This window comes from Triplophysa rosa, linkage group LG8 (genome assembly GCF_024868665.1).
Source record: "Triplophysa rosa linkage group LG8, Trosa_1v2, whole genome shotgun sequence".
NCBI lineage: Eukaryota > Metazoa > Chordata > Actinopteri > Cypriniformes > Nemacheilidae > Triplophysa > Triplophysa rosa.
The window spans coordinates 26036252-26059367 of record NC_079897.1 but is presented as its reverse complement, the minus strand read 5'-3'; the positions used below and the strand labels follow the sequence as shown (position 1 = coordinate 26059367).

The window sequence follows — 23116 nt, the reverse complement described above, 5'->3', positions numbered from 1 at the left end:
ATACTTCACCCAAAATGGAAAGTTCTGTCATTTACTCGCCTTCGAGTTGTTCCAAATCTGTATACATTTCTTTGTTCTGGTGAACACAGGGAAAGATATTTGGAAGAATGTTTATAACCAGACAGAATTTGCCCCCCATTGACTCCCATAGTAGTGAAAAAATACAATGAGTCAAAAGTCCACCAGAACTGTTTGCTGTTCAAAATGTCTTCTGTGTTCAACAGTAATTTCTCCTACTATGGGAGTCAATGGGGGCAAAATCTTTCTGGTTATAAGCATTCTTCTGCAGTACTGTATTCTCTTTAGGTCCAAATAACATTTGACTTTGTTGTTTTGTTTGTGTTTTCCAGTGAGTGATATAGTTTTCTTTCATGTGTGTTGTGATTGTGTCGAGTGTGATTTTGTCAGTATTGTTGTGGTTGAGAGCATCAGTAGATGTTAGGACTGAAACATCAGGACTGAAGAGAGGATTCATTTCTTTGCTCATCTCGTGGTGTTTCAGGGCTTCAGAATGATATGAGTGAGGGTCACTGTGTTTCACATGTGTTTTCTCTCTTTCTGAACAGTGGATATTTGCCTAATTCTGCCCTGCATGCGTTGTGTGTCGGTGCACTTGTAAGAGATTTTTACAGACTTCTGTATGCAGGCTCTCAATTGGATGTTTTTCCCATTTAGTAAAATCTTGATTTGGATTTGTCTTCCAAAAATCTTTCTGTGTTCATGAAAAACAAAGAAATATATACAGATTTGGAACAACTCGAAGGTGAATAAATGATGACAGAATTTTCATTTTTGGGTGAAGTATCCCTTTAATATTTGGGCCGCCTGTCCTCTTGGTCAGCTTTAATTGATAAGTTAAGTTTACAATTGTTTAAACCTTTCATTAGTCTTTCTCAGTGTGTTTATTCCAGGTGTTTAATCTTCATCTTTGTCCACTCCTCTTTTGGCTCCAGACCCCAACAGGTTGTGCTGTACAATTCCTGCGTTCGGATTAAACTGATGAAACACGACGGAGGAATAATGCTAGCCAAAACAGAGGAATAATGCTAGCCAAAACATTTATTACAAGTTACCCAGCTGGACCCCTCAGTCTCAAAATGATTCAACCAGCTCAATCGAGAAGGAATGCGTTGCTGAATGCTTGTCTGAAACCTCTGGATTTTAGAGTGATCGGGCTTTACAGAAACTGTTTCTTCTTTTGAACAAACCCACCCCTCTGTCTTGTTGCTCTTATTCGCAGCTGTTATCAGAATATTGTGAGACAGCTCAGATTTAATAGTCCTGCTTTGTTGTTTTTCATGTTTCCTTAATTTTGTCGCATTGTAGGCTTTGATCGGCTCTTTAGGGGTGTTTGTGCTGACAGTAAAGAAGCGACCAGAAGTTGGTGATGTGAGGGACATGAGCTCCGTTGGTGATGCAACAAAGCTGAACAGAGTATGCAAATATGCGCTGTCGTTGATACAGCTCACCTGTCTTACGGTGCAGATTTCTGGAAACATTCAGCAATACAGGGAATCTTCTACAATTAAATAACTAGCTCACGTTTTTACAAGGCTGCGGCTTAAATGCTTTCTGACATTATAGGTAATTACTGGATTTCAGCGCCAGTTATTCTATCTTTACTTATGTTTGCCTATATCACTAATTGAGCTTTTCCACTGCATAGGGTTTTCCACTGGGTACTAGGGCTGGTCGATATAATTATACATGTCAAAATCGATTCTGAAATCAATTCGATGTCTTATGCACAGCTCTTCTGTGAACTACGGCTCTGTGATCAATAGGAAGTATTGCTCGTCTGCTCGATCTAGAATCACTACGAGATTGAGTCGTTTATAACGTGTATTTGAAAAAGCAACACTCGTCTATCATCATTACTATAAATCAACTTTATTATCATGAAAATACCTGAAAACGTTTGAAGAACAGCGATAGAATATGTCCACAGGCATTTCCTGGAACTAATTGCTCTTCTTCGGTTTCCCGTATTCGGAGTTTGTGCGCAAGAGCGCCCTCTGGCTTTCGGATGTGGCGGCATTTAACCGTAAGTCATTGAGAAACTGAGAGCATAACAACCGTACGATGCATCGCCCAGCCCTACTGGGTACAGTACCTAGTACCTGATACTTTTTTTAGTACCACCTCGCTTGAGGAGGTTCCAAGCGTACTGTACCGATACCAAAATGTGACGTGTTTACACACAGATCACTGATTGGGCAGAGAGAATCATTACCAGCGTCATAGGATTTGCAACACATGATACGCATTTTTATACGTAATATTGGCATTTCATTATATGCTTCGTGACAGTAAAATAGAGATCGAGACTCTTAACGCAATGCTAAATGCTACATTAGCTTGCCCTCGTGCGCCGTCGAGCAAACCATGATCGTTGTCTGCTCTTCGCTGTAATACTCTCTGGTATTTTAGCAGTATTTTGTTTTGCTGCCATCCGCCATCGATATGCTCCATTTCTCCTGTGTTTGTCTCGTTCACAATGATGAATACAGTACAGTACAGTTAGTTTATAATCCCAACCCACTTTGAAGCGGTACTAAACTGCTGTGGAAAGCAAAGTGAGCCGAAGTGAAGTGAGCTGTACCGAGCAGAGTCGTACTAAACCTGACCGTACCATGCAGTGGAAAAGCGCCATAAGACTTCGTGTGACTTTGTTAGCACCTCTGGACTTCAAAAACTTAGTCTAAGAAATTTAACAACCTTTTGTCTTGCATATTTCCCTCTGCGCTTTAAACACCAATTTCTGCCGTACCCTCTACCGTGACTGTTAATAAATGTTAGCTTGCTTCGCACCACCGAATGGGACCTTTTCAGCGCTCCGTGCGTATGTCCACGCTGTGTGAAATTAAGTTTTATGAAGACCAGTGCGGAGTTCAGAGCTGGTGGGAGTGTTGAATGAAACGCGTGTCACGGGGTTAAACCGCACAGGAATAAATTCCCGTCTGATTATGAACACTTGATGTTGCTCTCATATAATCCCAAAGTCCTGCACTTTGTCTTCCAAGTATACACCGCCCTAAAGTGCACGGCTCATTGATGCCTCGGGTCATGTCCTAGTGACTTCCTTACTATTGTCTGCTTGTGTATCATGCTGAAAAAAGTATGCAGTCTTGCCTCTTAATGCAGTGGTTCTCAAACTTTTTTGTTGTAAGGCCCCCTTTGTGTTGAGTGCATTGCTTTGCGGCCCCCCAAATAAAGACTTATTTTCTTAAACTTAAAATTTTAATTAAACCAAGAAAATATTCAGTTAAACAATGCTAAAACATCAATTTTTTTGGTTGGTGGCGTTGTTTTTCTGATGTTTGATTGCACAAAATGTATGATAGATATCTATATTTCTAAAATGCCACAAAATCTGTGGCCCCCAGGAACCATCTTGGGGTCCCCCAGAAGGCCACGGCCCCCAGTTTGAGAACCACTGTAGACTTAATGCAACAAACATTTAACCTCAGAAGTGTGTAACTTCAGCTTGTGTGCACATGCATGATCTTGATGTCATTTCCTTTTGCTGTGACCCATAGATCTATGGCCCGGTTCAGGTATCACATTGTGGGGTTTTACCATCTCTAAACCTTGAATCTTTATCTTCTCTAGAGAGCGGGGCAGGCTAAAAAAGGCTATTAGAGGTAGCAGGTTACAGTGTCAGTTAGCAACCAGGGTCAGTGACGGTGTGTGTGCGCGCTCATGTTTAGCGTCTGGATTTGCGCATGATTCACAGTTCTTCTGTTCCTCCCACTCAAACGCTCGGTTGCCAGATCCTCTTCTGAGCGCAAAACATCTCTTGCAGTCAAATGGCTATATTATGATACAGAGAACATTAATCTAATGGCAGCCTGTGTTCTGACACTTTCCATCTATCTAGAATATGATTAAATAAACCCAGATGTAATGCATTTCAATCCCAGTGGACTGAAGCTACTTGCATTTAAAGAAGCAGCGATTAGAAGCCACAGGAATAAGGCTAGATGCCTTATTTCCTTTTACACAAATGAAAACGTGATTGTGAGGATTGCAGTCCATTTAGCGGATTACTGTCGTGAGGTACTATATCACATCGGATGGTTTTGCCCACAAAGAGTTTTGAATAGTGTATCTGTCTAAGTCTTGTTTTCACGTGGATCAAATTAAATATACATCTACAGGTCCTTTGTGAATACTGATTTCTAACAGATTTTATGGCTGCTTAGACTTTTATAAAGTAGGAAATAAATGGTTTTTGGTCATTAACTAGGGTTTTTTCCCTTATGCTTATGCTGTCATAAGCTTATGCTTATCTAGTTATGCTGTCAATTATAGACCACTTAGCAAGATGTAGACATTCATCCAGAAGCACTTCTGAATTTTTTTTTATTACTTTTACTATTTTTTACTATAAGGTCCAGTGTATGAAATTTAGCAGCAGAGGTTGTGAATTGAACCCAATGGCTCACTCCACCCCTCCCTTACGAAGCACTACGCTGGCTGACACAGAACTAAGATCATCACGTTTTCGCTTCTTTGCCAAAGGAGATAACGTATCACGAAATGCTTGTCCGTTTAGGGCTACTGTAGAAACAACACTGCGAATTTCATGGAAGGGGACCCGCGGTGTATGTAGATAGAAATAGCCCTTTCTAAGGTAATAAAAACATAACCCTTCATTATGTAAGGTCTTTTTACACCTCTGAAGACATAGTTATGTATATTTACATTTTTAATTAATTTAACATTATCCAAAGCAACTTTCATTGCATTATACTATACATTTGTTTTTTGTATGTGCAATCCCTGGGTTCGAACCCATGACCGTGGCATTGCTAGCAGCACGCTCTAACCACTGAGCCACAGGAAAGCTAATTATTATATTTCATTTCTGTCAATGGACAGAACAATTACCCAAATGGACCTTTAAATGTCACATATATAATTCAATTTTAAATATGTTCATTTGACATTTTGATCCTGTTAAATGTTCTGTTGGTTGTATTTTAGTTTAGTCAAACAGGAAATTCTTCTGGACCAGCGTTGTTTGCTTTTCCGAATTGGTCTAGGATCATGCTGCATAAATTAAGCAGTTTTGGACCTTGATTTTTGCCGTTGTTAAGTGGAAATTGTTAGGCAAACAGCAATATCATAAATGTTTACTAAAGTTGTATTTATTATTGTTAATTACTTAGTCTAATTAGTTAAAGTTGTGTTTTATATTACATAGTTGATGTGCAATCACATGTATATTCAATACTTCCAACTCTCTAATCCATTTGGATTTTATAAAACAAGTTGAACTTTGTTGAAACTAGCTGCTCATGTTTTATTCATTCCAAAGGTGGTTTATAGAAGCAGAACTGCTCGGCACGATCAAAATACTACTTGGCTTTATTTGCTTTCAAACATGAAGGCGTGTGTTTATGTATACGTATGCACATTATTTTCTGGAACTGAAAGCATTATCTGTTATCAGCAAACAATATATTCAGAGAAAGCAGGAGACTGCCGAGTGTGAAATGAAATTGGATCATCTTTTGATTGAAGTTTGATTGCACTGGTTTAGCAGCACACCCTCTTACGCTCACTTCTGTGTGGTTTAGGGCTGCACAGTTAATCAAATAATGAGTCAAGATTACGCTTTCAGCTGTCATTGTTTTACAAATCGTGAATCTTGTGGCATTCCATTAAAAGTCGACACCCGGTGCGTCAAAATTGACGATGTGTGTTTATATCGCAGTCTGCCAAATAAGTGCTTAAGAAATATCACCTGACACTCAAAAAGCAGCTGTTGTGTCAGAGAGAAGCATTGTTGGCGTTTTGTAATTATTTTGGTTTTGTTGTGCCAGTTGTTTGCAATGTAGCCGGTGTAATACATCAAGCGAGTGACCCGACAAAGTCACCATCACTGTTATTCTTCATCTTACAGCACATAAACGGGGGATTTCTGCTTGTTTTTACCTTATTGCAATTTTGAACAGATGTTTTCTGTGCCTCTGTAATAAAAAGGCAAATAGAAATGTTTAATTCTTTCAAGATGTAGTATGTGATCTGGAGGATTAAAGAACTGAAATGCTTTTAGGAACTTGTAAAGCATTTGAAACTTTTTCATGGAATGGTCTTTTTATAGTTTTGGCACCGTTGTGCGGGCAGTTGAGTTGATGTAGGTGGAAAGATCCCGTCATCACTCATTCAGACACACTGCTGCGAGCGCTGGCCATCAGCGACACACCTCCTCTCCCAGTGTAACACATCCGGACATGTCAATCGTAATAAAACGCTGCCTGTACCTCATGAGAAATGACGTTTGTGTTTTTCTCTCTCCAGGTTCAACTACAGATCGACTCATCATCTCACCACCAACGGCTTTTATGAGTTCCTCAACTGGTTCGACGAGAGAGCATGGTACCCTCTGGGCAGAATAGTGGGGGGGACGGTGAGTAGGGTTCGATTCCAGGTGGTTCGTTCACTGAAAATTCTCCGTCACTGACGGATTTTTTTTGACCAGTGATGGAAAAATCTGAAGGCCGTAAATGACTTTATTGGGTATTCAGTTGTTTTAACACAATAAGTTCAAAGAGTAAACGCATGTACATAGCGATGATGTCACAAACATGCTAATTAGCACGTGACATCACCTTGCACCATAGTGACAGGTAAAAATAGATTGTGATGGATTTTTTACGAGCCTAAAAAGTCTAGCGCAACCTCTGATTGAATGATAAATAAGGGTGCTCCGATTGATTCTTCGCCGATCATTAATCGGCCGATACTGACTTTAAAGAGCTTGATCGGCGATCTCTATAACTGCCGATCAAATGACACAAAATGTGTGAACTGTAGGTGTGTTCAAACGCTGCGCTGTGCAGACCGAGCGGCGTATGAGGTCTGGGCTCTGCAAATACTTATCACACAAACATGAAACGTATGTCTAAAGAAAGCTTAAAATGTCTACTTTTAAACGACCCGATTCAAATGGAAATCAAATATTCTGTGTTTATGTAATATGCGTGAAAGACAGGTACAGTTGATACGAGACATTCTTCCACGTCTGCTCCCGTTTAGTAATCACAAGACTTTTAGTCCAAATATGTGCATATTGTGAGAAATATAGATGTACTGAAACACGTTTACTTCATATTTCTTTAGACAGACTGATGAGTTCTAAGCTCCGTTCAACTATTAAAAACTCCGTCTGTTTCTTTCACGTGACGGCTCTTATGACGGCAGGACTGGCGTTTCCAGGCAGGGTCCTAAAGTACACCGTATTTCTCACTACACATGCAGACAGATGATTTGTTGATTTGTGTTGCGTTTGTTTTCCTGTCTTCAATGGCAGAGGAAATATTTCCAAAAAATAACAACAAAGATGTCTATTATTCGAAATGTTCAATAAATAAATCTAAAAATAACATGAGATAAGAAATGTTTCATTAGAAAAAATACCCCACCTTTAGTTGGGCATATTTACACTACAAACCTTGTCAGTGATCTACACGGGCAAAACACAAAGAAAAATAAACAAAAACAAAATAAGTGTTTAATAATCTTAATCGAGAGAAAATGTTCAATTAATCGAAATTTAGAGTTTTGGCCGAATCGCCCAGCCCTAACGCTTAATGATAAATATACTGGCAGCACACATAGGCCTACTAATGAGTGAAATGCATTGTAAGTAATGTTGGATAAAAGCATCCCAAAATGCATAAATGTTAAGAGATGCACACATACAGTATATCGGCCAGTAATCTGTATCTGTCAGTAAAAACAAAATGATATCGGCTGATGATCAGGGTGGATATATTCTGTCAAGCAAAAGAAATTACTATGAATTTGTGCTCTGTATATAGAAAATTTGTGATAATGTTCCTTGCTCAATTGTAAGGTCTCGTTCTCTAACAATGTGACATTAAAACAAATTTTGGCATTCTGCAAATTGTTAAAAAAAATGCTTGTTACTGGAAAAGCTACATTATTCCTACAGAAAAATGCAGTCCTGTATAAATTAGTACCAATGCTACATTTAATGACTTGCTCCTCATCTCTGATACAGTTACACATGACCCAACTACAACAAAACCCCCATGAAATAATTGTATCCGCTGCTTTATACCTTGTGTGATTGATTGGAAACTGCACGGAAAGCAAATTTCTTGCCTCAGAGCGGTCAAACCTTGAATGCCGGTACAGTTTGTGCATCAATACAGAACCTTCCAGCGATGTTACAGTGCTGCAAATTCCTAGAGCCGCTTATAAAAATCTTGACGTGAGGTTAGTTAACCCATGACCTCTCAAAAATAAAAGGAAGAGTGGTGTTGTTTCTAGCAAAAACTATATGTGTGAAAGTTAGACAATGTGTTTCGTTCCTAAATAAGCCAGAACCCCCCCAACAGTTCCCGTCAAGGAGCAAGTCTGCGCAGCTACGCTAATGAGCTGCCTTTCCGGGCTGGAAAGTTTGGCTGTCTTTTGGCATGGAGCACTTTCGCTCTGACAGCTCTGGTGTTGAAGCTGCGGGGGGGCTGGAGACGGCAGGGAACAGCATCTGTTGTTGTGTACAGTTCAAGCAGTCGTCATAAGGGCTTCGGAGCAGACTGATCTGTTCCCGGCGCAGCCTGCCGACCACTGCTCATTGAGACAGAAACGAAGAGCGCATGGGAGTGCGGAGGTGAAAGACTGTATTTTTGTGAACCTGTGCTAAACTTCCCACGTAAGCCATGTGCTTGTGTTAGATGATGAGCAGAATAGATGCATTTTACATCTCTTTGAGTGAAACCGGATGCAGCGATATGCTGAAAAGATTCAACAATTTTAAAAGCTGAATAAACGTATACCTCTCAAAATGTCTAGACTGTTGTTGGGTGACTGGCTTATTTTTATGAACCTTTCAATTGCTGGACATAGTCGTCCTGCTAATAATCAGTTTTGCCTTCGTTCGCCGCTCATTTTTATGGTCCGTTGCAGGTGTATCCTGGTCTGATGGTGACGGCAGGTCTGATTCACTACATACTGAATCTGCTTCATGTGACGGTTCACATCCGAGATGTTTGCGTGTTTCTGGCACCCATCTTCAGCGGCCTGACCGCCATCTCCACCTTCCTGCTGACGCGAGAGCTGTGGAATCAGGGTGCGGGGTTGCTGGCGGCATGTTTCATCGCCATCGTACCCGGCTACATCTCCCGTTCTGTGGCCGGCTCTTTCGATAATGAGGGCATTGCCATTTTCGCCTTGCAGTTCACCTACTACCTCTGGGTGAGTTGTATTGAAATTAAGCTTTTTTTGCTTTATTATTCTTGGAAAGATAATTTAAAATTGATCAAACAACACTTATTCTCCAAATGGGATGACTGAATGAATCATTTTATATATTGCTGCTGTCTTTCCGAAACCTTGTATCTCCAAATTTTATGATTTATTATTATGAGTTACTTAATGTTTGTCACTAGGTTTTGCAAATATCTAAACAATAAACAGTAGTGAGAACACAGTTTTAACCGTTTAAAAAGTACAGTGTTTTTTCCTTTTCCTGAAAAACAGCGAATTTGGACTTCCGAGGATTCGGAAGGACATTGACAACACGTCCAACAGTTTTCCAAGACGTAAAGGGATAGTTCAACCAAAAATTTAAAATTGTCATAATTTACTCACCCTCATGTTATTGTTCCACTGAACACAAGCAAAAGATATTTGGAAGAATGTTTGTAACCAAACACTTCTGGGGCATCCTTAGTAGGAAACGAAACTACTATGCTAGTCAATGGTGCCCCAGAATGGTTTGGTTTCCTACATTATTCTAAATATCATCTTTTGTGTTCAAGAGAACAAAGAATTTTGTACAGATTTGAAACAACATTTTTGTGTGAACTATCCCTTTAACATTGTGCGTTTAATAATCCGCTTACGATGGAAGTCTATGGAGCAAGGTGTTCCACAGTTTAAAAGCTACAAATATTTGTCTTTTCCATTTAAAAAGTTTTCTAGTAGGGTGACAGGCTTGTTTATGTAATCACACTAGTCAAGTTGACAAGAAAGTTTATAAATGTTAATGTTTATTAATGCTTTGTTCTTCTGTGAACAAGATTGGTTTTAAACGAGTTAAAAGGGCCAGTCAAAACTATTTTCTGAGATGATGAACGGCACAAAGCTTAAGCCAAAACATTTCTTTAACCAATGACAGACATCAGTCACGTCTTCCATTCAATTGCAGACAAGAAGATAATAGGAAATGATGGCGTGACAGCAGACATTGTTTTAGCTGTGTGATTGTGTCCGGCCCATCTCTCTGGTGCTTGCTGTCAGCGAACAGCTCAACTCAAACAGTGAATCTTTCTTATCTCTGTGGTTCTGCTCTTGGCTTTGTTTGGTGTGATCTTATCAGGATTAGCAGAATGAATTTAAGTTTGTCCTTTCCACACAGGTGAAGTCGGTGAAAACTGGCTCGGTCTTCTGGGCCATCGGCTGCTGCCTCTCGTACTTTTACATGGTGAGTTTTCAGCGAATTACTCGTAAGAGACAAAGGAGGGAATGCGAGAAATGTACAGAAATGACACTTGAATGGTTGAAAGAAAATGAGTCGAAAATTTTATCTGTACTATCGGGTTGCTTGGTACCAAAAGTGTTGAATTTGTCATATAACCTTTAGTGCTCCATTTATGAGTAGTTCAAAGGTTACAAAGTAGTTATTTAAAGCCGTGTAACAGTGGGTAGCGCACCAGTATGTGTTTTCCAGGGACAATGTGGTATACATTTCAAAGAAATAGTTTACCCAAAGTCGAAAATTACCTCAGTTTTCTCATTCATGCCATCCTAGGTGTATACAGTATGACTTTCTTCAGCGAACCACAAGTTGAGTTAATGTTACATATCTTTCTTAACTTTGTATTCGGTTACGGGGCAAAAAATTATTTCAGAGCTTCAAAAAGCGTAACCATCCATTATTAAAATAATCCATATGTCTCCAGTGGGTTAATATATGTCTTAAAGGAGCCATTCTTTTGCTGTTTATGAAGCTTTGATTATGTTTTTTGGGTGTTTAACAATGGATGTTCATGTTTCTAGTTTCAAAAATTGCTTTATATTTCACATATTTTAAGTCCTATTGTTCACCGCTGTCCCTCTTCTAACAAAACGACTGGATTTATTCCGGTCTATATAAAGTCCCTCCTTCCGAAACGCTCTGATTGGTAAAGCTGACCAGGTCTGTCGTGATTGGTTCCCCGCTTAAGCGTGTGTCTGAAGATGTCCCACCCATACCATATCAGCGAGCTTATGCGGCTTTCACATAGGACGCGGAATGCGCTGCGCTATGAAACTCATTCATTTCAATGGCTTGCGCCACGCAAGGGCGGTTTGTTGCTGCGTCGACCAAAGTGCAGCTGAGCGCACCGCTATCGAGCTTGCGTGCACGCCGCAGTCAAAGTTCAAAACTCTGCCTACTTTGCTCCCGCCAGCACAGTGCAAATGGAAGGGCTACATATCCCTCTTTTATAAATGTGATCAAACTAAATGCTCTTCGAAGATACGACTTATGCAATACTACATGTAAAGCACTCAAGATTAATATGAGATTGCAGAAACTGAGCGTGTTACCCCATCTTTAAATCTCACTGGTTCTTGCTTGTCTCGATGGCTAAAAAAGCTCAATATATTAATCGATTTCTCTCACAAACATGTAACGCTTCACTTTTTAAAAGCGAGAACTAATGACTTTCTATTGGGTGTCTTTGCTAAGTAATGCGTTAGTTGAATGAGCCAATTTGGGGGAAGATTAGACGGACACTTGTTTCAGAAGTAGCTGAAAAGTGGTACCACTTTACAGTCAATGCAAGACAACAAAATCTGAATATGTTTGGAGCCAATTTCAGGGCAAAAAAATATATATTGTTGGAAATATTTGGAACTTAAAATGGGAGAAAATCTAGCCCGGAGGAAACTGAAACCACTCTGCACAAGTATAATAGGTGCTTGGCCTCAGAAAAGTGTTTGCCTATTATAAAATAAACTTGGGCATGGGATACGTATCTTTCTCTCTCTCTCGGTCTCTCTCAAGCCATTAATGCTGTATGTAAAATAAATGAATAAGCAAGCAGCAGCATCCATCACAGGGCCCTGGTGGGGGCCGAGCGCCATTCGTTTATGAATATCGGCCATTTCTGAAACTGGAGATTCACCCTCTGGAGGAAGGCAGCGCTCATTAATAATGGAAGCCTCTGGCCCTGCCCAGTCAGTCTGTGCTTTTCTAATGTGTTTATAAACATGAATGCCAATGCAATCTGACCCATCTCCTCCATTGAGATTATGGGGTCCAGTACAGTTCGAGAAAGCCTAGAGGCGTGGCTACTGTGGGACTTGGGATGTCCTTAGTAACCTAGAAAAGTGTTCATAATGGCTTTTTGTGCTAATGTAATGTCGATGCTGGGTCACAATACAACCATTTCAAGTCTTGCTGTTTAACGTATAGTTGTTAAACTAAATATTGCTCTGTATCGTTATAGGTTTTTGCCATGAGAATATTGTTTGCTTCACACCCTCAATGTGTAATGCTGTTGTGTTGCAGGTGTCGGCATGGGGGGGCTACGTCTTCATCATCAACCTGATTCCTCTCCACGTGTTTGTGCTTCTCCTCATGCAGCGCTTCAGCAGGAGGCTGTACATCGGTGAGTCACCTGTGCTGTGTGTACACTTGTGAGTGTGAAGTACACACGTTACCGCCCACACAATCACGCACAGCGGTCCTTTCCATCCTGTACAATAATGAAGCGTGAACCTGCTTTTACCAGCTTGCTTTTCATTTAAATGCACGTTCGCGTTCGTGACGGCGAAGCTCTCGACTGCACCTGTGTCTCTCTCCAAGAGCATTCAGACATTGATGTTTAATGACACATTTATCCCGCCCACTTCACTGTCGCCTCTCGCAACCTCAAAATCACAAACGCAACTGATCTGAGGATACGTAGATCTACAAATGGCCTATTTAATTCGCACCTTTAAAAGAACAACCTTTTACACCTCTGCAATGGCAAAAAGAGCGAGAGTGAGAGCAAGGGTCTTTTTGGAATCGTCGTTATCTATTTTCAGCCTTTGACGTATTGTGCCATTTTTAGGTAAATGAATAATTGAAGGTGCAGTGTTTTGGCAAGGCCCCTGAGCGAGCTCTTTGATAAAAGAGCAGGGCCTTGTGCCATTGTGTTAATTCTGTTTAAATCTTTATTAGCTCCTCCCTTCCCGCTCTACCATGCGAAATGGGTATCCTGATGGATGCTGGGTATTAGCTATGTCTGTCTCCGTTCTGGAAAGTTCTTGCGCTTGCCGCAGGTCCCGCAAGACAGTTGAGATGGCCGGAGTATTAGTGACGCCTCTCGTAATAGATCATGGTGATTCCATTTAAGTAGCACTGTGTTGTCTGGGACTGGGGCTACATGAAGGACATCAGCCAGTGGGATTTGTAATCTAACGTTTCTGCTTCACCTTGTTCTCCTTCTAGGATGATAGTTTGTTAGCGTTAGACGCCATGCCCACAGACCACCCACCGTTGGTTCAAGGACTGTCTGATGTGCACACAAAGAGAAGTCGCTGCTACGCAGGTTTCAGGAATAAGAGTGCACAGGTTTTTACCATAAAAAAAAACAGATTTCTTCACTGTCTGACTGAAACCTCGTATCTCCTACATAATGTAAAGAACATTCTGTGAAAAATAACCTTAATATCTTTTTTTACAAAAAATGTATTCATAGTGAAATTAGTGATGCTTGTTTTCTCAGAATTAGATTTTCAGACTTTAGCCTGGTTTTTACAGACCAAAATATGATTTTGACAAAAAAATGATTTGGGACAAAAATAAAATGGGAAAAATCGGTTTCAGTCCGACAATGACAATTTGCAAGGTGTCAGGTTGACACAATAAGCGTCTGAGGCAAAATTTGTCAAATCCAGATACTTTGTCATCAAAGATACTCAAGTGTAGCGATGCTCTGAAATTTCAGTGGCCAAAAATGGCATTATCAGTCGCGGCCGGAAAAAAAAATAGGCCGAAATATCCGCCACCCGCGCCTCTCCCTTCAGTGCTCTCGCTGTTATCAAAGGACGATCATGTAAGCGTGCCGTAACAAAGGCTAAAACTAATAAATATAACTAGAACAGCTCAAAACCAGCAGTCAGAAATGACACGCAAGCTCTGTGTGATGCGCGACTGGCTTTGTTTCTTTAGTGTCGGAGATCATGCGCATTGACTTGTGCGTGTTTTAAAGCCGAACTTTAAACGCAACAAACTCTTCATATGTGAATGATCAGCGGAACGATCTGTCAGTAAGTGAAATCAAGGCATGATTACGATATCAGACTTTCGCTACACTGTTACCGTGAAACTGATATCACGATACCCATTACAGTTTTCTTGGGAGGAAATAAATGACAATAGCTGTCAAATTCAGCTTTACGTCTGTCATTTTCTGTTTTCTCTTTTATTTGGAGAGAGAGTTTCTAACCGTTTTGACTCTTAAGACAACTTTTTCAATCGGGGCTGAATAGTTTACGACGTTACGTTTAGAATTAACACCATATCTGGAATCGTGGGTTTTAATATCATGGTTATTGCTAATACTGGTATATTGTGACGCACCTAGTTGGAAGTACGTTGGGCATTCACAAGGAGAATCTGGTAGTTTGGTCTGTGAAATGATCTGTGTGTTATTTTATCTGTTCAAAGTCTGAACACATTTGTCAGATGTACTCTTATTCGAGTAAGCTGCCATTATTGCTTCAAGACAGTTTTTGTTATATTCAGGTTTACCATCACTACAGTAAATGTCATGTAAAGCAACAAAATAGTGTGGTACAAAAGTTGACTAGACCTAATCCGAGTACTCAAATAAATAATTTACAGCTTATTTATTCCAGTTCGAATAAAGAGAGTCTTCGAGCAATGGTTCAGTCAACTCTTTATGATCTCCTCGTCCGTTTCTTTCAGAAATCAGCCTGCAGAGGAGGAAGTGTTATTAAAACCGTTGTGTCTGGAGAGGCAGGTGTGTGTCGTTTTGTTTGAACATCTGGTTAGGACTGAAGATGGCCCTTTTGGCCTTAATTGATGCCTCTCAAAAGCTGACAGCTCATAGAGTTGTCGACTGGCTCTGTCACCGCCGGCCGGCCTTGGTTTTCCATCAGTGGCTTTCTCTACCGCACAGCTGTTGGCACCTGTCTTTCAGGCGGGGGTCCACTTCACTGAGCTGTCACTCATGTGTCGCGAGGGTGACAGTCTGCTACGCCTCTCAACGTTACAGGAACCGCTGCATTAGAGCGTTCTGATTTGTTTTTATATTTAATATAAATCGATGGATGATAAACTGTAGTATCTGTTTTTATGGATAAGATATTTGAAGCTGTCTTTGACCACGGATGTTTGATATACGTATATACCGCGTTACATTTGGCTGCTAGGTAACTTTGTGGAGTGAACAAGGTTTTATTATGAGAAGCTTTATTTTGTTGAAAAGTTTGTAGTGAGAGCTATCTAGAAAGTGGATTTGACAAAGTTAGCGAGGTTCTTTGAAAGATTTTTTTGTTGAGGAAGTAAGTATGAAGGTAATGAGATCCTGTGGCACAACTGTATTCCACCTTTTTGAAGATTTATGTCCGTGAAATAACCTGCACTTATTACTTTTGCCACAGTCTGCAATTTACTACAATGTCAACCCACATTTCCTATGAATTTCTCTATACAACCTTTCAGGGAGACTGCTGTGCTATTATTCGATCGAGAGACCTCTGACTTTTATTGCCGTAGCATTGATTTCAGATTTACTCGGCCCAAATGTAAAACCAGACCTAGATCATTCTTTTTTCCACGTCATTTTCCTGTCTCAGTGAGTGATTCTGGGTCAGAATAAGATACGATGTACACCATAACGTACGATGCTAATTTAATGTCTGTCTCGTGAAACTGTCATTGATGCACTACACTATAACAAGCCGGTACCTGAGATCCGGTCAAGCGGACATCTTGCTATAGATTTTTAAGGTTTGATTCAAGATTCCACCAGTCTTTGTTTTCGGGTCATTCTCAAAAAACGGTGACTTTCTGACTTTTAAAGTCAAAAAATGTCATTCGGTTTGCATGCCTAAAATTTGATGATTAGTATTCACCTGCATGATTACATTGTTACCAATAATAATGGGCAACTTGAATCTTGGTCCTTATTAAATTATTAGTTATTATTTATAGATTAATTATAGAGTTTTCTGTCATTGATGTAACACCAGCGACAAAAACACCAGTGACAAATTCCCATGAAAGGCTAATTGTCCAAAATGATGGCCATGTCACCTCAAAACTAGCATGACGAGGCGCACTAAATTCTATACATCATACTGATAAACATGGTTTTTCCAATAAAAACCTTCATACTGACACAAACCAAAGCAACACCAATGTCGCATTTAAAGAACCACACCAAAAGCGTATATTAAGGAAAGATCAGAGCGTCGTCTTTGTTGACCTTTGACCTTGTAAGTAGTACTTGCATATTTTTATTCTTTTAAAATAATAGTTTGTCTAGCCAATAACACCATTGATACAAAGTCAAAGGACAGATATATATTTTTAATGATTTGTATTAATAAATACTTCTTTTGGTTTGCATTTTTATGCGTTTATTAGGCCCTATACTTGCGTTTAATTGGTTAACTTAATAAAATAAAAAGGAAATGTTTATACACCATACAAAAGAGTTAAACATCGGGAGAGGGCGACATGTGTTTTTTCAAGTACAAATGAAATTCAAATTAATTAAGAAAAAAAATGCTCAAACCTGTAAAGACTTAAATAACAATCATCATTATAAAAAGACGCTAAATCGGGTGGATTTTTTTCATTTGGAAGCTTTTTACACGCCTGTAACGTGTAGGGAGGTTTGTGACCATAATTTGAAATTGACCTGTTCCTTTAAGTCTTCACTTCACTGATGTAATTCCATACGAGCTGCTGTACGCATCAACGGCTCATTGCGTCCGCAAACGGTTGCGAGTCATATGGTGACCTTGAAGACCTCAAAGACACGCATAAGCGAAGGCCGTTACACCGCGAGTACACATCAAGTGAGCCATTTGGGACGAGGCCAGATATAGATGTTAGGCAAATTACCTTCTACAGTATTTTCTCATCTTCTGTGTAAATGAACAAAGGTGACAGTGCTGCGGTTCATAGAGATCCGTTACTTGCAGTCATGGACAAGTTAGTGTCAGCCTTTAGCTGTCTTTAGGGATTATAATTAACTCGAGCTTTTAATTTGTTCTTTTAATGGTTTTTCAACTCTTTTACTTCAATGCTTGCTGGGAATGGAGCCCAGATTCGAGCTCGTACAGGGACATCTGAAGCCGTCTCACTTTCCCCGACCGGTTCTTCGCTTCCCAGCAGAACCTCATACTGCTGCTGTCATTGGTCAAATGTAAATCAAGCACCAATCCCAGATGAATTGAACAGCATCACATCACTAAGCTGTTCTTTGGAAGCTGGGGACGTTAGGAGTCTTTTATCCAAAGATATTTAATAAATTGTCATATGCTGTAGGAAATTACAAATAAGGGAAACTTAGTACATAGCTTCTCAAAATAAAAGCACATGGTAAATATATTTTTAAATAAATGTTCAAAATAAAATATATTTTTTCTTGGCTGTGAACCCGTAGTTTGCATTACTTATAAATTGTTATTTTGACTGGCAATAGTAAAATGCTGGAAATAATGGGGCTATTCCACGGTTGTGGATGCGACATTTTCAGTTCAAACTAAAAGAATGTATTTATTACTAATAAATCAAACCGTGAGTTTATATTTGACTGAACCCCTGATGATAGAGTCCAGACATCAGAAAACTATTAAAAAATATATATTTTAAAAGGGAGAAATTCACGCATTATGGATGTGACTCAAAAAGATGCACACGTTTGAGAGACAACATGCATCACATCACTTTCTGTGAATTGAAATGTACAAACCAGAAGCAATAATACCCAACAAACGGAGAAGGGACGGCTCTTCGTAGACCACAAAATAGTTGTTTTCATTTTCATGTGCCCATTTTTTAGGAATATGGACGTGACGACTTTGGAAAACTATGCTTTAAAAACAAAAAAGTGCTTATTTAAACCACCAAATATTTGATTAAAACCATTTTTATTACATCTTTAGGTTGACATTTGTATGGAATTGCACAGTAATAGTAACAGTACCTTAGTAAAACTTACATCTGTTTGGTTTCATTTGTCTTTGCATAGTGATGCAAACCTTGCATTTTGCTCGTCCTAAAATATCATCTGGTTTTGTTTTGACCTTGTGTTGATTTTGGCTGTATTGCAGTACAGCGGTTTCAAAAGTTGACCAAATGCACAAAACCAGAGCAGAGGTTTCGTTGGGAGACAGCAGAATTTATTTGTATTTTTTGATGGACTTGTTTCTCAAGGTTACAGTACCTCATTGCAATGGCTATTCATGCTCTCTGTTTGTCCGTCTGTCTCTCTTTCTCCTAGCCTACAGCACCTTTTATATAGTGGGCCTGGTGCTGTCCATGCAGATCCCATTTGTAGGCTTCCAGCCCATCAGGACGAGCGAGCACATGGCCGCTGCAGGTTAGACAGCTTTCCCTCCATTCTTCATGAAATCCTCAAGTGTTGCTGATCTAGCTTGAACTGAGACCAGCTCTTTCAACTTCAGCTTAAGCCATGAGACCTCAAATAAGTGTAAATGGTCTTTTTCAACAGCAGTTCATGTCTGTTGGAATTGAGGACGTGGGTTAATGGTGTGTGTGTGTGTGTGTGTGTGTGTTTTCAGGCGTGTTTGCGTTGCTTCAGGCCTACGCCTTTCTGCAGTATCTGAAAGACCGGTTGACCAGGCAAGAGTTCCAGACGCTGTTCTTTCTGGGAGTCTCTCTGGCCGCCGGGGTGGTTTTCCTTACCGTTATCTACCTGACCTACACAGGTGAGTAAAATGTCACCAAACCCTGTGCTTAGTGTTAACCAAATGAGAGAAACGATCATCTGTAGTGCACTGCATTAGAATATGTGAGGGATAATATACATCCAGGCGTGCATTACAGCAAAATAACTTTTGACAGGGAATCAGGACCCTGACACAAAGCTCATTTGTGGCCCGATTCACATTTCATTTTTTTATTCATTAAGCGACATGCGTTTTAAGTAGGTTCACCTCAATCGTGCTGTTTTGCTGTAGCTCCACGCGTTGCTAGTAACTTCCAGGAACTATTGAGAGGCTCCATGTGCCTCTGGTTTTTACTCATCGATTGGACATTGAAAAACACTGATCCAGGTTTAAAACGCCCCATACATGAGAAACGCCCCTTTTTGTTCTGCAGAGACCCCAGACTGTTTATTGGGAGATTACAGACCTCTATATGGTGATTGACCAATCAGAATCAAGTATTCAAGAGCATTGTGCAACAAGTTGTATAACGTATAACTTTAGAACTCTAGGGTTGGTTTTTACATTTACATCTGTGCATTTGGCAGAGGCTTTTATCCAAAGCGACTTACATTGCATATCCTATACGTTTGTTTCTAAGTATGTGCAATCCCTGGGATCCAACCCTCGACCTTGGCGTTGTTAGTGCCACGCTCTAACCACTGAGCTACAGGAAAGCTGTTTTTGCCGTCTCTCAAACACATGATTCCACATCGGATAATTCAATATTTAGCACCATTTTCTTGACATCACCTGTGTGTCAGGAGTCATTTGTTTGTCACTTTTTTCAGAATTGCCAACGTGACTCATTTGCAAAAAGAAAGGTGATATTAAAAAGCTTTGTTGCAGTTTGCTTGTCACGCAGAGGACACGCATCTGATCAAGTATGAAACGCTTTTCAACATCGTTGTTTAGATCTCCGCTTTGTATTTTTTCCTTGATTTAATCTTCTACACTTTACACCATCAATACAAATCAAAAATGCGTCTCATCTCACCTGAAGACTCGTGACTCTGTGACCCCAGTCTCTTAACATTTCACCCCTGGTAGTATATACGGAGTTAGGGTGATTTGCTGGTGTTCCCCTCGCACCCGAGCCTTTCATTAATCTTCCTGCCGCCCGCCCCGTCTCCAGCAGGCCTCCGAGATCTCATTAAGCGCTTCCCTCAACTCGCCACGCTGCCTTTCAAACCGAGCGCAGCCTCGTGGTGTAGATTAATTGAAACCGTTGTCGGCTGTATGTGTGGTATTAAAACTAACTGGATCCAGTCCAAGCTCGTGAGCTCGTCGGAAGCCGGCGTTCTGAAGTGCTTTGGAGTCTGTAATGGTCGGGTTGTTTGTGCGTCTGTGCGTTTGCTTTTAATCATGCTCTTGTGTTAATGTGTTTTCAGGGTACATTGCTCCTTGGAGTGGGCGTTTTTACTCTCTGTGGGACACTGGGTAAGTTTGTCACACGGCCTACATTCGCTACACTTTTTGTGTGATCGGGATGCTAATAGCAGATTAGCACACCGTGTTAGCGGTTGGACAATTAAAGGCCGGATTTTGTCGGGGGATGAAGTATGTGACCTGATTATGTGTGAAAGGAGTTTTAGATTGGCTTGAAGCTTAAAGGGTTGACAAGAAACAAAAATCTGTTAATGAGCAAGTACATTAAAACCAGAGGCCGGATTGACAAAACATTCTTGAGAAAAGTCTTCTTGACTGCCACTATTTTAAGAAAAGTTAGGAATATTGTGTATTCCTGAAAAGTCAAGTTCTTCATTTTCTTCACAAGATTGATCTCAAAAGCCGTTAAAGTGGTAAATATCATCTTAAATGTAGGATAGCCTCACAGTTGTTTGAAATCTCAAAAGATAAGATGTTTTATTCGTGTCTTTGGTTGTTTTACATATGATGCATATTGTGTTGAGCCAGAATCATGATTTTGATTGTTTTTAAATTGATATATAGTAAGGTCTATCTACCTTTAGCTTTTTATTATTAAAAAAATGAGTGCATTTGACATTAATTCTGGGACTAAACGACTCGAAACAAGAGGGTCCCAAATATTATGATGTCGTAACCAGAGGTTGCGCTAGACTTTTTTTTGGACGGGCTCGTAAAAAATCTGTCATAATCTATTATTACCCGTCGTGGTTATTAGCATGTTCGTGACGTCATCACGCAGTACTTGCGTTTACTCTCAGAACTTGCTATATTTGAATACAACTGATTGCCCAATAAAGCCGTTGTTGTTTACAATCATTTATATATTTAATGTTTCTATGATACAATTTAATCTGATAATTATGGACAAATGTTTACGTTCATATGTCCAGTCCAGTCAGTAAGAATGACAGGTGTGTTGTACTCTCACTCGCAAGTAACAATTTGACGTCACAACCCACGGAAAAGTATGTTTATAAAGTAACCTGCAGTTTTCTGTTTCAAACAAAGATGGCGATATAGAGGCAGAAAGTTATGGATTGCCACCTTAAAGTCTAAATACAATATTACAGTACTGTATAGTCATTTATTGTCTATGTTTATTGTATAGGTCTAAAAGGATATTGTTTTTTATTTCTTTATATGATGTATTTTTGTGAAACATGCGAGATAACTTGCGGTCACCTCATTTGACATTCTTTGACATTAACAAAGAAAACAAGCAGCTAGTTGGTCACAGCGCTTTGTAGCGCTCTTCCTCGCGGCCATAAACCTACATTTGTGTCACTGCCAGCCTGTGTTCTTTGCCCTCTGTGAAATGCCACCCATCATAAATTGATCAAGTGTAACTCCCACTATGCAGCAGTCTCTGCAGGGAGACCCGTCGAGCTCCGGCTGTGCTCAGCCAGCCATCTGCTCCGCAGTCCACCCTACAGATACAGAAGGTCAAGTCACGAGATAATGATCACAACACTGATAGTCGCAGTATCCAGCGCAGCAATGCAGCAAAACCGTGAGGAGGAACAAAGTGCTGGAGCGAACGCCCATCATCAAGCGCCCACTTTTACACAAACGGAGGTTTTGCGTGTCCAAAGCCTTGACATTTCTTTCACAGAGTGGGTTTGCTTAGCTCATTTTGTTTTTGTAGGGTAACCCTATTTGTATCGTATTTGAATATCTTGGTATTTTCAGCACTTTGGGTCAACTCGAGTTGTTTTCAGTGTGCTTCAGAAATAATCGTGGTTTGACTAAACTTGAGTCCTCAGGGAGCGGATGTGTTTTGTTCTTCGCGAGCGTGTTAGATGCTCTCCGTGGCTTTACTCTTCAAAGAGTTGCTTTGGGAAGGATTTGTGGCCTCATAACAGACAAGTCTGAGCTACTTTACTGAAGTGCATATCAAGTTTTGCTCTTGACCCTGCTTCAGTCGAACCATTTTGAACGGGTTTAATGCTAAAGCAACATTTTATGTCTCAACACATTTTTCAATACAGTAAAATTCATGCTAATAATAGCGATTGGTTAACTGGTACCTTCGGGATGCTTTTAAGGGTGAACTTGACTCGCGTTCTGATAAAACTCAAACGTGGGCGTTTGCTACAGACTGTCATTCATGTCCGGCTTGTCAATTCAGTTTCATGTTCATTTTGTGTGATTTTGTCGTGAGATTTTCCTCTTTTCCTCTCAGATACGCAAAGATCCACATCCCCATCATTGCGTCTGTCTCGGAGCACCAGCCCACCACCTGGGTCTCCTTCTTCTTTGATCTGCACATCCTGGTCTGCACCTTCCCAGCCGGCCTCTGGTTCTGCATCAAGAACATCAATGATGAGAGAGTTTTCGGTGAGCTTGAGTTTTTCCGTTTCGGTCTAACGTTACCGGATGGGACGTCTAGAACTTTTTCAGTTCTTTTTTGACAGCAAAAAAGTATATATTCTTTTAAATGTAATTTTAGGGGATAACTTGACCATTTGAGGGGGAATGACCTCTTGGGGACCAGTTGGTTGGAAGTGATTGTAATAAACATAATAGTGCAAATACATTTATACATTTTTGGTTAAAGAGCTAGTCTTCATTTATTCTCTCCCACGTCTTTCAAAACCTGCATATGACTCTTCCGTGGAACCCAAAAGAAGATATTTTGAGAAATGTAGTGGTAAATGTAGAAGTCAATGCTGTTCGGTTACCGACATACTTCAAACTATCTTCTTTTTTGCTCTGAAGAAGAAAGTCATGCAGGTTTGAA

The 23116-nt window shown here is 40.1% G+C and overlaps 1 protein-coding gene across 2 annotated transcripts in view; it reads left to right on the top strand.

The window, feature by feature from the left end:
- The window catches only part of stt3b (STT3 oligosaccharyltransferase complex catalytic subunit B), a 45820-nt gene that overhangs the window by 16212 nt on the left and 6492 nt on the right, over positions 1-23116 (top strand). For both annotated transcript variants that reach the window (XR_008963388.1, XM_057340291.1), the window contains exons 2-9: positions 6310-6418; positions 8944-9231; positions 10397-10462; positions 12536-12635; positions 18498-18596; positions 18799-18945; positions 20337-20385; positions 22559-22713. Coding sequence is in view for 1 of the 2 variants with exons in the window: in XM_057340291.1 (XP_057196274.1) it covers positions 6310-6418; positions 8944-9231; positions 10397-10462; positions 12536-12635; positions 18498-18596; positions 18799-18945; positions 20337-20385; positions 22559-22713 (1013 nt within the window). In the remaining variant the exon portion in view is untranslated. The remainder of the gene's footprint in view (positions 1-6309; positions 6419-8943; positions 9232-10396; positions 10463-12535; positions 12636-18497; positions 18597-18798; positions 18946-20336; positions 20386-22558; positions 22714-23116) is intronic.